Source organism: Anopheles gambiae, chromosome 3 (genome assembly GCF_943734735.2).
Source record: "Anopheles gambiae chromosome 3, idAnoGambNW_F1_1, whole genome shotgun sequence".
Lineage (NCBI taxonomy): Eukaryota > Metazoa > Arthropoda > Insecta > Diptera > Culicidae > Anopheles > Anopheles gambiae.
This window is the reverse complement of record NC_064602.1, coordinates 5696962-5712390: the sequence shown is the minus strand read 5'-3', so window position 1 is coordinate 5712390 and position 15429 is coordinate 5696962. Positions and strand designations below refer to the sequence as shown.

The window sequence follows — 15429 nt, the reverse complement described above, 5'->3', positions numbered from 1 at the left end:
AACGATCACTTTAGCGCAGCTAACGATGGTTCTCTTTTTCGCTTTCGGTTTGGGCCCCATTTTCCCAACCCATCACTCAGCGTGCTTGTCAATAAGGGCTACGAAAAAAAGGGGAAGTAACCGCGGCTAGAGAAGAGTCCTTCTTTTCGACATTCCTGGGGCAACTAATTGGTTTTTCTGTTGCTGTTGTTGCAGGGCCCGTGGAAAGTGAGAACCAGTCTCATGCGTTTGTCTTCGACCGTGATGAGATCACGCTACTAGTACGAAGTTTCCTCTTTGTTGCCTTCCTTCCCCAAACCCGAACGCCAATTTTCCCGCGATCGAGTGAGAAAAAGTGAACGGTTTCCTCCGGTCGGTCGGAGTTGTTTTGTCGCGCCGTGAAAAAGGAGGCCGATCCACACGTAAATGAAGTTTAGCCCGAACGGGTCGGGCTAACTAATTTCTGCTGACGCGGAGTACCGAACGCATCCAGCGATTCATGTGAACATAGCTAAGCTTCTTGTTTAGGCGTTAAAGGCAATAGGGCAAGCGTTTCCCTCTTTCGCGTTAGATGTGCAGAGTGCAGCATAAAGTACGGTACGGCGGGGTGCGGTTAGGAAAAGTGCAGATTACTGTCAATTTCCTCCGAGGAGGAAGAGTTGTTTGACGCGAACAAACGATGGTTCGTAATTTATCGTTGGAAATGTGAATGTCGGGTTGCAATGTAGTCGTGGGAATTTCGGGCATCTTCGCGAAGGAGTTCGTGCATTGGAGGAGATCCATTTCCGGTGGTGTACGGTTATGAAACGAAAAAAAATGTCCTTGGGTTACGCTACCTAGGATCATCCTTGCTGAAGATTTGGAGGACTCTTTTCAGTAAACACAGTCAAACATTATGTTTGTAGTTACATGGCTAAGGCGTGATTTCAAGATCGCCTTCCATTAAAACAGTCAACGTCCGCTGTCCAGCGTGCGCCACGATTGCATAAGTTTGACAAAAACAGCTCTTTCATTTCGTGTCTTCTTCGTGAAGCGATTGCGACTCGTGCTCTTGACCACTGTTTGGCCTGACACGGTTTGTCACTTTGGTGCTTTAGTGTCGTTTGCTTTTACGCTCAACGCTTGAAAGATGTGGTTTAAACTAGACGCAAAGAAAATATAGGTTCAAAGAGAATCAAACAGTCGGCTTCACGTGTTATCCTGCGCTCCATCATGTGGTGGAAAAAGCTATTGAATGTACATGGTGATGTATCGTGTTTCGGTTGACTGAATGCTAATTGGAAACTCCACTGGCACTAGTAGAGTAGGCGGAAGGTCGTACATTAATACTAAGAAAGGTGCATTTGCTGTTCAGATTTCTGTTGCATACGAAACAATCTATTGATTTCGGTACACTTCTTTGGGATTTCACTCCGATAGAAGAGGAGGTTCATGCGCTAACTTGTTCCATTGTTTGGGAAGGTAAAGAGAGTACGGTCTGTCGTGGCTAGCCAATTGTCTGCTACATCTCCAGCTATTGTATTCTTCTGCTCGGAGGAATCCGTCGGCTAATCCTGCCCAGATTATGCCCTTATGCTAATGAGCAAAGCAAAAAAAAAGCCGGTACCGGTGGCCGCACGCAAGACTATTTTATGCAATCCTTATGCAAACAAGCGAATCAGTTGGTACGTGAATATGTTACCGCAGAGAAAAGGTTGACTTGAGAATAGTCAGTCAGCTGCAGCTTTTTTCTTCACACCACATTGAATTGTGGACCAAAAGAGTGAAGAGAAATATAGTCATACACTCTCCCACGCTTCACTGTCTTCACTACTCGGTAGCAAAATAAGCTACTGTTATCGCCATTTACGAACGGTCTTGGCAATCGAAAATCGCTTCTGATAATAGCCACCTGGCACTTGGTTAGTCGGAGCCGGGGAATATTGGTCCTTCCGTTGCCAATTTTAACAATGAAATCAAATCAACCCCCACACCACCTAACCATTGTGTGGACGATGGAGCTGTATAGGTGAAAAAAGTGAAAGTGAAAAACCGGCAGCTAAACGACCGGTGGTCAAAGTGAAGCGCAAAGAGAGGAAGGAAAATAAACATTTCCAAAAAAAAGGCATCTCCAATTCCACTTGAGCGCGCGCCCACCTGAGCTAGAGGGGCTGCATCTGTGGCAGCTCTCATCGACTTCCGACTTTAATTCAGCCTGCAGACGCCACCGCTCATTACATCAGCGGAACAGTCGATGGTACATCGCTTCCGAGATGGCCTTGGAATTCGCGAACAAGCCGTTGGAGAGAAGAAACTGGAATGACATAAAGCAAGTTACGTGTGTAGCACGAATTACCGATGCCTTCCCGGTGTGTCGGGGGAGAATTCTTCCATTTTTTGTCTGTGTGTGCGCGGAGGTGGCCTCATTGCAGCGGACATCGTTGTACGCACGAAGGCGTGAATATTGCCTTTAGTGTCGATGCCGCACAGAGAACCGTGGTCCGTGTGCTGTTCGGGAACTCGGTAGCGGTAAAGTACCGGTATGAAGTACTGCTCTTCGTACGCATTGTTTGTTAAGACAACCGGTGACACCTTTGGGCCGGGTTGATTTTTTTCTTTCGAACGGTGGGCGATTGCAATGAAAAACATGGCAAACAAACGCATCTGGAACATTGGTAGGTCACCTTTCCTGGTTCGTTGAGCTAAGAATGGAGGTAGGCATGTGTTGTTGTTGTAGACACCTGGAGTCCGTAGAGTCTTGGCAATTGTTGTCTTGGCACATCTTAGATGGCGTCTGAAAACCATCCACCCGTGAAGTAGCCAGTTATTTGCAATTCCATGCCAACGGTAGAACTGTTGATTTAGATGTTCCCAATACACTGTTTACTTCGGTTCGGTTATACAACTTGAATTGTTTTAGCAAACATGAGTAAGACTTTTGTGTTTGTCATGGCAGTGTACTAATTTTATGACCTGCCAAAGAAGAGACATTGTTACTAGAAATGGAGCTCTGGAATGTGTTTTATGACGCTTTTATGAAGATGTTCTGTTCAGAATTTCTATCTCAGCCTTTTTCCATCGTCAGATACCTCATCATTCATCGTTTAACTAGAATACGCTAATTCCTCAATGTCCAGTAACCTGCCGCCGTCTAGCTTGTGTGAACTATGCTGCTAGGCTGGTTAGGACGTAGATGAATTACATATTAATTACAGCCATCAACCATAGTACACTATACGGCTCAATCCTGTACCACTCCTTAGACGCGCTTGTACACCGTTGACGTCGGCGAGTGGCGGCGCCATCGGCTACGGAAAAAATGATCCAGCCAGACGTGAACAGCGGCGGTTAACTTCATATCGTTCTTGCTCTCCTTGTTCATGTACACCGCGGCCCTACCTGTTGGTGATTATATTCTAGGCATGCGGAAATCGTGATGCTTGCGTTGTGGCGACAGTGATTTATGGCGGCATGGGGCGCTTCGCTGAAGCCGGCCGGTGGGAATTTAACTTTCTATTTCTAAACTCCTGTAGAATGCGTGTCCATTCTTCGATGTGAGACTGTTGCCAACCGTACCTGGAGGATGGCATTAATAACCGAGAGTTTCACCGAGTGTGTGTGTGTGTGTGTGTGAAATGTGCCGCAAAGAGCTAACAAGACATTAATAAGGTCGTTTGGTTCATTTCATCACCACATCGGCCGATTATGATCTGATCTGAAGGAAATGCTTCATCCAGCTCATGCGCACCGCGCTCAGTCAACAGTGTGTCGACCTACTTATCCGAACATTTAACCTTCGACATCAATGTAATCTATTGATTCGATAGCGCTGCCTTACTTGGAGAGAAAGCTGATGGAAAACTCCTTCATTCTGAGGGGAGCACGAGTATCTCAGTGTCCTATCGTGTGTTGAAGAGGAACGATCGTTGGCTCGGTACGTACGGTGTGCTGCGAAGAGCTAAGTGCTTAATGAGAATAAATTACTCATAAATTTCCCATCGACGTCCGGAACCGGCGCATCGATCATGCACAACCGAAACCGAGCTAAGCGCATATTGACCTCGTCTGTCGGGGTCTTGATCAGCTGTACGTTGGATCTATATTTGTTTGAGGCCATAGATAGCTCTTTTCCTTCGGGCTTTGCCAGGGACCACTAATAAAAGCGTTTCCCAGTGACCCGTATCATGTTGCAAAATTAATTAGCTCAGAATTTACTGCTTGATCCGGCCGCTGTTCGCTGGGGGGATATCGTTTAGAAGTAGGTTAAACACATTGCTGTAATGTCTGGTTCTCTTCAGGAAGCGATATCATGTGTTGCTGCCCCTAATGCTCATCAAGAAAGGTATCTTCTATGATTGGAGTCGTGTATGCTGAAGAACAGCACATTCCGACTGCAAATCATTCATGTCCCGAACTCTCTCATCTTGATCTCTTCACTCCGGCCCAGCCATCTACACTTGTTGGCGTCGTCGCCTGTCCATAAGAGATTAAGTCATAAACTTTCTCCTAATTCGATCAAACACCGATCGGCACGGCATCGTCACGGCATGTTTGGCATGCATGTTGTGCAGATTTCACCTCCATCCGATCGTCCGCGATGATGGATGATTGATCAGAAATAGGTCTGCGCTTGGGAGGCTGTTGGAATATTTTATACTTCATTAGGGTGGCCGTTTTTGGACGTGTGGGGGACCACAAGCCGTACAGCAACATAATGAAGATATCTTCTCTCGATCCCTGTTTGAAGCGAACGACAGCACCGAAAAGTAGAACATCTTTTCGGCACGGACGGAAGGCACTGTATCCGGAGGTCACTGGTGGTCGTCGTTTAGTATGCGTCCGCGTGGAAGATTATCCGCTTTTAAGTACTGCACTCGGGGCTAGCCACCTTGGCGAGTGGCTTAGCGTTGCTGGCCCATTTTCGTAGGTCACCGGGGATGCAAGCGTGTACTTCACCCAGTCGTCATCCAGTCGGAAGCATCCAGTTTCGACCGTGAGCGTGAGCAAATGAGCGAAAAGTCCGGTAGCTGATCGGATCGGATTTTTATGGGTAATAATTTAAAATTAGCATAATTTAATGATCGGAGCTAGTTTCGGGTGGAAAATCGAATCCCATGGCTCGGTTGGGCACTGTTGGGTAGGGTGGTTTTGGAATGATTTCTTAGTTTTGATGTTTTCTTGCTGGTCGATTTCCAATGTTATTGTGCTTTCATCCAGGCTGGGCTGAGTTATTTTCGGAAGATTTACGATGTTGGACGGCAACAAACTACCGGATCGTGAGCGTTCTCCAGCGGATCGATACCGGATGCTGGGGCCGTTGTGAGTACCGTCAGGCTGACAGGCTCTAAGGGGGAATGTTTGTCCGATGAGTTGCCTTGGTTGGCGCTTAAGTGTTCACAAAACATGACATCTTCGGCTACCGATAGGGAGATTTAAGCATTGCGCTCGGACGAAGCGGCACGGTTTTGAGGGATTTAGTTGTTTGCATAAATTTGGGACGCTCTACCGCCATTGGTGATGGTTTGCTGAACTTCTAACATTTGAGCAGAGCCTGTTGTGTTTATAAAAAATTTCTGTCGAATATTGAATTTTTAATTAAATATTCAAGACAGATATAAATTCAATGAGTGTACCTTCGAAGCTCAAACAAAATTGCCTTTATACGTAATACGATTTCTAACGCAAGTAGACATCTTGTAACACATTTGGCGACGGTTTCCGTAAGGTAATGAAGCCATTTTCCGCTTGCTTGAGCACCACCGACCGCGTTGTCAAATACATTTCCCCCCCAGAAGCTCTTTAAACAGCTTTTCTTTCCCGAGCTCACGAAAGTCTGTCTTGCATTTGCATGAAGAAAACATTTCATAACGGAACTTCAGTACCGGGCCGCACGTTTTTCGTAGCCTCGCAACATTTAACAGAAGAGACGGAAAACAATTTTCCCAAAAAAAGCTATTTACCCGCAAGCAAATTCATTCGTCGGTTCCGTTCCGATAACGTTTGCCATTCGTGCGGCGCTGCGGAAAAGTTGGGCTGAAACGGATGAGATGGGAGGGAAAACTGAGAGATCTTTTGTTTGGAGACAATTTTAGTGAAAAATCCGTTTTTCTCCTCCCGTCAGTGCCCGTCTGTGAAGTATGTCGAATGTTGAACATAGCCTTTCATGCGCTGTTGGCAGTAGTAGTTCGAATCGCACCGTCATGGCGCGGGAAAGAAAACCATCAAAATTGTCGGATCGCCATTTCCTCCTCCCATGCGTCTTTCCCCATGTTTTTTTTTTCGTTCCCTTCCCAGTTTTGTTGATTTTCTAAACGTAGTGGAGCTGTGTTTGACTCGTGCCGCCCGACGTGCCGCAAACGTAACCGAAAATAGGAAATTACCTGGTCTTGATTTAAATTACTCAATCGGTACACCCCCTTTCGTAGGCATCTTTCTTCCCACCTTCTCTCGCGAAACAAAACAAAAAAAGAACATCCACGCCCTCGAGGAAGTCTCAATATCCCGCTAAAATGTTCTGTCCGACCGGGATCGGCCTTCAAGGTCTTTGTCGATGTTTTAGAAGCGAAGAAATAATGCGTCTCGATCTGCCTGTGCCTGTGCACTTCCTGGGTTTCCTGGATGGAAGTGGGTGAGTGTGCGCGCGTGCGGCATAGTCTCGTGTCACCCACCCAGTGCCGTATTTGCATTCGACCTACCCCGATGTCCGCTGGATTTGAATGGAAACTGTAATTTAAAACCTCCGGGGCCCGAACTGGTCGTATGGGGTACCGTTTTTGGGCATTTTTCTGGCGTCTCTGCAGTTGTTCTAGGCGGCTGGTTCGGCGTTACGTTGGCGGCTTCCTTTGGATGTGGTCATTGATGTGGTTTGATTGTTGGGTTGTGCAGCGGCAACCGTTCCAACTAGGGCGACCGTATGTGCGACTCAAACAAAGTGTGAGATACTTAGTGCTCGGGTTATTCAGTCTGTGGAAATGTTTTATTTGAGGTTTGATTTTAAAGGTCTATTTCGAGAGGGCATTCGGTTTCAGCAGACAGGCCAAAGAACTGTTCTCTTTTCGAGGGAGGTTACCGGTAGTGCTAACGGTTCGCCAAAACTTGGGCGTCACAATGGATGCTGCCTTATTGTCTTGATTTCCGTACGAAAGTTAGGGTAATTTGTTGAACCCGTAGTGTATTTGTTTGATGTGGCCAGAACAATTGGAAGTGTAAAAAATCCACCCAGGTGTTTTACGGTGCCTGCATTGATTTTTGGAACGGTAGAGTATTTGAATTTCAAAATAATGAAGGTTTGTTTTTCGATTCGCTTCAGACACATTCAAGATTCGTTTCGATTAGGAAAGAGATGTTTTTTAGTTCAGCTTCCGTTTTAGCTTAAAATTCATTTCCCCTTGTATGTTTGTTTTATTTAATTTTAAATTCAGTGCACTTTTTCTCATCTTTGTAACAAATGACTGAATTTATTGCTGAAATTTGGAATATTTATATCCTCTTCAGCACAGTTTAACTTATTCTCCTTCCCATTATTTAACCAAGAAAGCGAAAGTTAAGCTCAAAGTCAGTCACCTTTAATGAATGAACCCAATGTTATCAAACAATGATTAGCTAAATGGAAAACTGCTCTGGTAGCTGGAGCGATTAGCAAGAGATGGAAGAAAAAACAAAAGCTCACAGAAAGGTACACCAAACCCCAAGCGACTATCGCTCAGTCACTAAGAGCCACCTAGGTGTAGCGGGAGGCTGTGAATTATGATAGCCATTTCCTGCCCGGTCAAAAAAAGCACAGCTGATTTAGAAGCCGCTGCAATAGAGACAGAAAAAAAAAAACTCTCAACGGGACAGCCCGCCACAGCTGCCCAGCAGATAGTGAAACGAAAAAAGCACATGCTACTGGCCTACAACTGCTGCACCGGTTTCGGCTCGGAGGGTTTGGTACCTCTTTTTTTTGGCGCGCTATCGTCGGCGTCCCCGTCGACGTCTCGGCTCGTTATGCGACACACACACACATAGTGTCCGATTGTAGGCTATTGTCCCTTTTCCCGTTGACAGACCTTCTATTCCATTGGGGTGTTTGTTTAGCGGTTGTGTTTTTTCGCTCCTCCCTCAGTTTGGCTTTTGCTTTCATTTGGCGCCCCCAAAACTATGGTGCCATATCTCTGACATAACCTTCGAACCATCGGCCGAACACGTGACATATTTTTTTTGGCAGCGGGTGGAGTGGTATCCGACCGGTACGGTACGGTGCGGGAGGGCTTTGCACGCTGTGGGGCGTTCCCTCCTTGGGTGGGTAAGAGAAACGGCACGGTTAGGTGGAACCGCGTCTGTCCCTATGCGTTTGTCCTACGCTTGTGGAATTCGACCTAGCGAGGTCGTTCGCTGTGTTGCTGCTGTTGCCGATGGAGCATCGGGTTTTTGGTTCGACCGCGTTAAGGCCAGTTTCATAACCTAATGCCCTACAGTGGACGAAGCAAAAAAACAAAATATCTCCCTTACGCGGTGGGAGGACAGCATCTCCCCGACCACCGCTCGAATGAGTGTTTAAAAGAAGTTTGGTAAAAAGGGAATCACTTTTTCAATGTACCGTGTCTTTAGAATTGAGAAGATGAAACAGAAACATACTTAAAAGAGCTCTTACAATTGATGTTGAGAATAAAAACGACGAAAACTCTTCTAACTCAGCACGTGTCCGTTGCATGTTCATCTTAGAGCGCTACAGCATCAACTAGCATTACGCCACTGCACCCCGAATTCAGCTGGCCCGCTCCCTTATCGGCTTCCTGGTGACGAAGACGGCGTGTCGGTAACTGGTGCCGCTGATGACCCGATGTCACCGATACCGCTTTTAACGGTCAATTTAAATAATCCAACCCTACGGCGCGAGCGATATGGTCCGATGCGCTTCGGCCCGCCTACATGCGCATGCACGATCATCGGGAATGTTATGATTATTCTTTTACAATATTTAAAACGAAAACCCATTTACGCAGCTCAATCGTGGGGCTGGGACCGGGTCGAAAGAGTGCAATAAATTTTGATGGCCCCGTGGGAGAAACGGCCTTGAGCCTCTCTGCGTTACGTTCGGGTAAGAAGTGGCAATAATGTGTGCAATCGTAGAATGTGGGGTTGCCTCAGACCTCCTCCCTAAACGGCAAACATCCAACACTCCACACAATCATCACGTCCCATTCACATTGGGCTGGTGGAAAAATTGGGTCATCGAGGGGCACATGCTGACCGGGAACAACATGCCCCTGCTGATTGACCATATCGAAATATAGTATAATATTTTATATCGCCTTATGCTCGCGGATGCAGGTTGTGGCGAGCGCTGCGCGGCGGAAAGGGTTTCGCTCTCCCGGTTGTTGATTTTTCGGGGGCTTTGTTTTAGACTAGCGCTGGTGCGGCAGCAGTGAAGCGATAAATAAATTGCATCGTTTACCCAGGGTTCCTCCCCTCCTCTCTTCACTTCAGTTCCCTGCGTACATTGCACAGGTCTGGGTTATGGAAATTTAATACCCGCTCCCAAGGTTGTGTGGCGATTCGATTTTATGATTGTTGCGTAAAATATTCGATACCATCACCGAAAGGGAGAGGAGTAGTGTGTGCGATGTTGTTTTAAATATTGCTACATTTTGTTAGGGCATCCCGAGAAGCCTCTCGTTTTATGAGCAGGTAATGTTTATTGCTTTATTTCGGGAAAACTACTTTCGGCTGCGGTGCGTGTGTCGTTCGTAATTGTCGTTTTATTGCGCAGAAACTTGATATGCAGGCTGGAAACGTAATCAGGGGCCGAGTCAATACTGCTGCAACCACAACATGCATCGGTGGCTAAAAATAATGTGCAACGATCGAGGCGTTCTCAGACTCTACTTTAAGAAACAAAACAACAACAAAAAAGAAGTAAGAAAGCCACAAACATCACCCTCCACCGGACTACGGGGGTATAATTTTTAATAGCTCGTTTGCAGCCAAAATTAGGTTCCGTTTCAGATGCATTTTAATGCGCTCGTTAATGCAGCTTATTTTCCACGCCGTTTTCATTATCATCCCCTCCCGCCATTTCCTCCACGACAGGGAGGTTTTGGTCTTGCCTTTGGATTTGGTTGTTGTATGTCCCGTTGCCCTTGGTAATGAAATACGGCCGAAAACAGTGCGATGGAAATCTTGTGGGTGCTTTTGCACCCTCGGGAATCGTTTTCACTTTCCGAAACCGAATGACCGGCGGAGTTAGTGAAGTGTAATGTGATCTCCAAGCGATGCTTCTTATCAAAACAAATTTTATTCCCCGGTTTCACAATTCAGCTGCAACTGGAAAGGCACGAAGTAAATCATAGCATGCGTTACATGTGATCCGTTTTGGGTAGCAATTACAGAGGTATTAAATACTTTACCACCGATATGCGATAAGTGCATCCTCACGCGCCGAACTCGTGGTTAGGGAAGGAATAAGCCATAACCTACTTTAAATCGCAGTAGGGATGAAGGTGTAAAGGGAATGGCTTCAAAAACCACAACCACACCACCAACACGATGCTGCTGATGGGGACATCCACTTGAGGAGCGTCTTATCGCGAGCCTCCCAATCATCCCGTGGGTGCTGTTTAATCCTCAAAGATCTTCACCCCAAGAGAAAAGTCGAAGAAAGTGTAGAGTGCTAAAAAGCTGCCGCCGCTGATGATGGTTGCAGTTGACTTACTTTGTTCGGTTTGATTGTTGGGCATTAGGAAGGCCACACCAAGGTTAGGCGCGACACGATGCACTGTGAACGCAAAGGTGTCGTAAAATGGAGTCGTTAAGGCTAATTTTCCGACTACAATAACGTCTTTTTCGAAAGGGTCACCAATGAGAATGAAAGCGCCATAATCTCTCCCAAGCCTTCTCTGGGGCACTGGGACGACAATGTTTATATATGTGTGTGTGTGTATTTTTGTGTACATTTATCGTTGGATTAGACGAGGAGCATGTGTTTTGAGATTGGAGTAGGATTTTGTCACTTTTAGTGTGGCTTTAAAATAAACGGGGGGGGGGGGGGGGAAACCAGCAGGAAAGAGGAAAAGATCATGTTTCTAAGTGCGGCAGCGCATGATGTGTGGTGACCACCCTGTGTGTGACATGCGTTAAAATGAGCTACCTCAGTGGGAGGGTGGGTTTCTTATTACATTCTCATGCAGCGAGGTGAAAGGAAGTAAAATAGGTATCGCTCTGATACCGAAGCAGTAAGGAGAAAAGGGACAGTTTTCCATCCAACGTGCATGAAAACGTGCATACAAGGGCAATGCATTTTGAGGGCCTGTTTTTTTTTTGTTGTTGCTTTAGTTTACACTTTCGATTTAAAGCATAATAAAACTGGAGGAAACGAAACGATGGATGTGTGACACAAGATCAGAGAGTCCGGTAGTTGTAATGACCTGCGTGTCGGTGCATTTTAGTGCATAAAGCGTACGCATGCCATGAAATTGCTGTCGCTGTTAATTGTCAGCAGCTTTTTTTTTGGTACGTTTTACCCACGTTCGCCCTTGCCAGTGCACTGTGCGGAGGGGGGCATAGGTGGTTGCAAATATTGTCCACAGGATGACGAGCTCTTGACATACAGATGAGCTTTCTTTACGAGCAAGTGGCGGAATTGTAGAGTTCATTAAAAGGTGTTTCCTGTCGCTTTTAACTCTGATGCATTTTAAAAGTGCAAAGCGTTGACGGTGGAGGGCAGCTTTGGTAGTTTACTGTACTGTCTTAATGAGGCTTGAAATCAATACCTTCTTCCGCAATAAACGGCTCCGTTTTTTTATCATTATAGTTTCATTTCATCTCTTACTCGTTTAACGAGTTTTGTTCTATTTTGAATCTTTACGACCACGTCACTTTCATCATCATTTCTCACGCTTTTGTTTTTCTACCCTTCTTCTTTTTGTGTGTTGTGACTGACTCTCTGCTTGCAGTACTGCTCATCGCGTGTATCACCCTCGAAGCCGGAAGATCACTATCGGGCCGTGTGTCGGGCGCTCGTAACGGAAACGCTGGAGCTGCGCACGTTCCTGCAACGAGTATGTCAGGGCGAGGCGGAGGTCCTGCGGTTAAAGGCCCAGGCGGAAACGACCGGCAAGGAGCTGGAGAAGATCCACTTCAACGATTGGGTGAGTTACAGTTGGCTTTCCTTCTAGATTTCTTCAGCGAACAGTGTTGCATTCCTATAATTTAGGAACTGCCCTTCGAATGATTTTAATTATTAAAAACATGCACCAATATTATGGTATAATTTTCGTGAAAGTGTTGAACCATACTTAAATTTCGCACAGTATCTTTACTGATAAGTTGTAGTTTTCCAGGTTCGCAAACTGTTACACATTAAAATGTTAAGGTTGATAATTTGAATAAATTGCAACATTGCTCTGCATGTTTTGTGCAATTTCCACACAACCAAACAAGGCAGCTCAATCATCCTATTTCCTCACAAATTTCCTAACGAGCTGTATTTACCGCACGGAAAAAAGGTACAGCTTTTATTGAATTATCAATCAAATTGAGCCCGAGAAAGTGAGCGCCCGAGCGGTCGGGGTGTGTGTAATGAGACGTTCAAAGGAAGACATTTTTCAGCCGGGAGGAGGCTGTGGAGCGTATGGAAATGGAAATGAAAAATGAGCAATTACCTTACTTTTGGCAGAAACTTTACAACCCTTCTGCATGTTGTTTACGCCGACGATTGATGTCTTTTCTAGCAATGATCTTTTCTACTCCGCGGTGCCGCACACTTATGGGTTCGAACGCTTGGGAAATGTTCAAGTACGAAACACAGCCAGCGAAATCGTTTGATTACAGAGGTGAACTGTGTTTTTACTTCGATGCTTTGCTCTATTCCATCCAGCTGAGCGTTGTTGTGCCCATTGGTTTGTTTGGAATGATTTTAATTTAATTCAATTAATTTAATTGCTGCGTGTTCTGTTCAGCGCCCTGCCAGCCACAAGCGGTTGATTGAAACGCGAAGGGCGATGATTAAGGGATCGTTGGTTGCCTTGCTTTCATTACGATTACGATTGCTGTGTGCAGTGATAGTGGAATAATTAGGTTCGTTGCTTCTTTTCTGTGATTGTGCATGCAAATGGGCTGTGCCGATCTCTCCCTCTCTGATCGCAAGCGATCTAGCAATCGTCATTTAAGTCGCAAGATAAAATCATCTCAAACCTGCATAAGACCTGCAATGGTAATGACGATTGATGAACAGAATGAACTGGAAGGTGAGTGCACTGGTCAGAGAAAATGAATGTGCATTTAGTTTAATTGTTTCATAAACACAAGCATGCTCATTTGACTAAGTGTAAACACGAAGCTTAATTGCTGTCCAATGTATGATTAAGTCGGAGCGTCGGTGCACATGAAAGGGAACGGCTTCCTTTCAACAGGCAGCTTATTAAGTTTTGCTCTAATATTTTCTGGTCATTTTTACTAAAAAAACGCAACCGACATGACATAATATTCGGAGAAATGGTTAGGTAACGTTTGCCAAACAAACACCACCAATCAGCTGGCAGCGAAGCATGAAAATAAAATAACAGAGCAACACAGACCCTAGACCCTCTGTTGGCACCCTTGTTTCCGCACCGGTGCAAAATCTCGATGTGGTAAACCGTGTGTGTGCGTGCAGTAACGCACACTTCGCGAAAGGCCGCCCGGGAAAATGGTGCGCCCTCAAACGCCGGACGCGCCGGCCTGTCGGATGCTTTTGTGAATATTCACAATGCCGAAACACCGTGCATTTCGTGCGGACAAAATCGGTTGTGCTTTACCAGATGGGGGAGCGGGTTGGGTCCATGCAGTGGCAGATCTTTCTCTCCGGCTTTCGGTGGCTAGTGAAAGAATCGCGTTGAAAATGTATGACAATGCGAAAGGGGCCAAATATGAAACGATATTTGGCCGGGGTGAAATGAGACTCGCTCATTACGTGAGTCCTTATTTAAAATTCCACCCTTACACACCGAGGTAGAGTGTGTGTGTGTGTGTGTGTGTGTGTGTGTGTGTGTGTGTGTGTGTGTGTGTGTGTGTGTGTGTGTGTGTGTGTTGTGGTTCCTTTTGTTGTACTTTTGGTACGGCACGAGTTCGGACCCAAGCCACTGTATAGCATGTGGATGTGAAAAACTCATAAACATTGGACTTCATAAAAATATATTACTAAATTTTGATTGCGTTTTAGTCACTGTTGGTGGTGATTTTACAGTGATGGGGAATGTCGAAACACATAACTTTATCGAAAAAAATGGCAATACCGACCGACGTGCGATCATTTCCATGGCTGGGAGGTAAATAAAAAAGAAACACGACACAAAGATAGCGCAAACCGAAACAAGAAAAAAGGGTAATCTGGGCAAACGGAACTGATGTTCACCGATCGCCAGTGTGTAAAAATATCCACATCATGCAAATATACCTTTCCTCTCCTGTCTGCGTTCCCTCGCGGTGACGGACTACGGCAATGTGTGGCGTGATCATTGGAGCATATCAAAATTATGCCAACCGGAGCACAGGGCACACATAAAACCGTCACAAGCGTCGTGGCGTGAACATCAATTCATCTTGCTCGGGGTGTCCAGAAATCGTAAAATTATATCGCGTCCCTTGCGCTTTTACAACGTTCGAACAAATGTGTGACGATGGGGAAGGGTACTGATGAGATTGGACTGGATGAGCACAGAGAGAAAGGTTCCAAAATTCATCAACAAACAGTTGAATAATTCAGCAGATAATAGAAAAGAAGCGATAGCCGCATAGGAATGGTTGGTTCAGTCATAATTTTTATGTCATGCATGCTTAAAACGAACGTGGCTGTGAAAAGAGTTTGACATATTTTAATTGTCATTCCAGAGTTTGGGTGTATGAGCAAAGAGCAGCAAAGAGAGTCAAATGGTGAAATGTACCAAATGCAAATAGCTTTGCTCTCGCTGCGAAGGATAGTATAATGAGGCTAATTTAGTTTACCACCTCATCTCCCGCGCGAGTGATGCTTGCATTGCATTTGAGGTCAACCTTTTGAAGGTCTATGCGCGCGATGATTCGATGTGAAGAAAGCATCCCACTAACCATAAATTCATCATAAGGTCAGGAGCATCGCTTCGCCTCACAGAGTATACCCCCATTTGATCAACGCGCGATAAAAAGAGCACAGTACGACACACGGCAGCCACACAGCAGCTACTGCCATTTGTGTGTGTGTGTGTGTTGCGCTTATTTGCAGATGCTCCAGTAAGCCTTCACTTGTCGGGGTGAAGTGGAGTAGCAATTAAGGGACCAATTTTCCTAACCATTTCCTGTCTTCCTAGTTCACAAAACCGGCAGGGCGTGCGCCGACCGTTTGGCCGTGTGCCGTGAAAGTGGTACTGGCAAGCCGCAGCCGTTTGTCTGAAACGCACCCCAGTTTGACCAGTATTATGCTCAATTACCGTGGAAAGCGTCACTACAATGATTGTGGTGATTTTGGTTGTGTTTTTG

The 15429-nt window shown here is 45.8% G+C and overlaps 1 protein-coding gene across 15 annotated transcripts in view; it reads left to right on the top strand.

The window, feature by feature from the left end:
- Positions 1-15429, top strand: part of LOC3291649 (protein spire) — a 121976-nt gene that overhangs the window by 65205 nt on the left and 41342 nt on the right. For all 15 annotated transcript variants that reach the window (XM_061661825.1, XM_061661815.1, XM_061661828.1 and 12 more), the window contains exon 6: positions 11892-12086. In XM_061661825.1, the coding sequence (XP_061517809.1) occupies positions 11892-12086 (195 nt within the window). The remainder of the gene's footprint in view (positions 1-11891; positions 12087-15429) is intronic.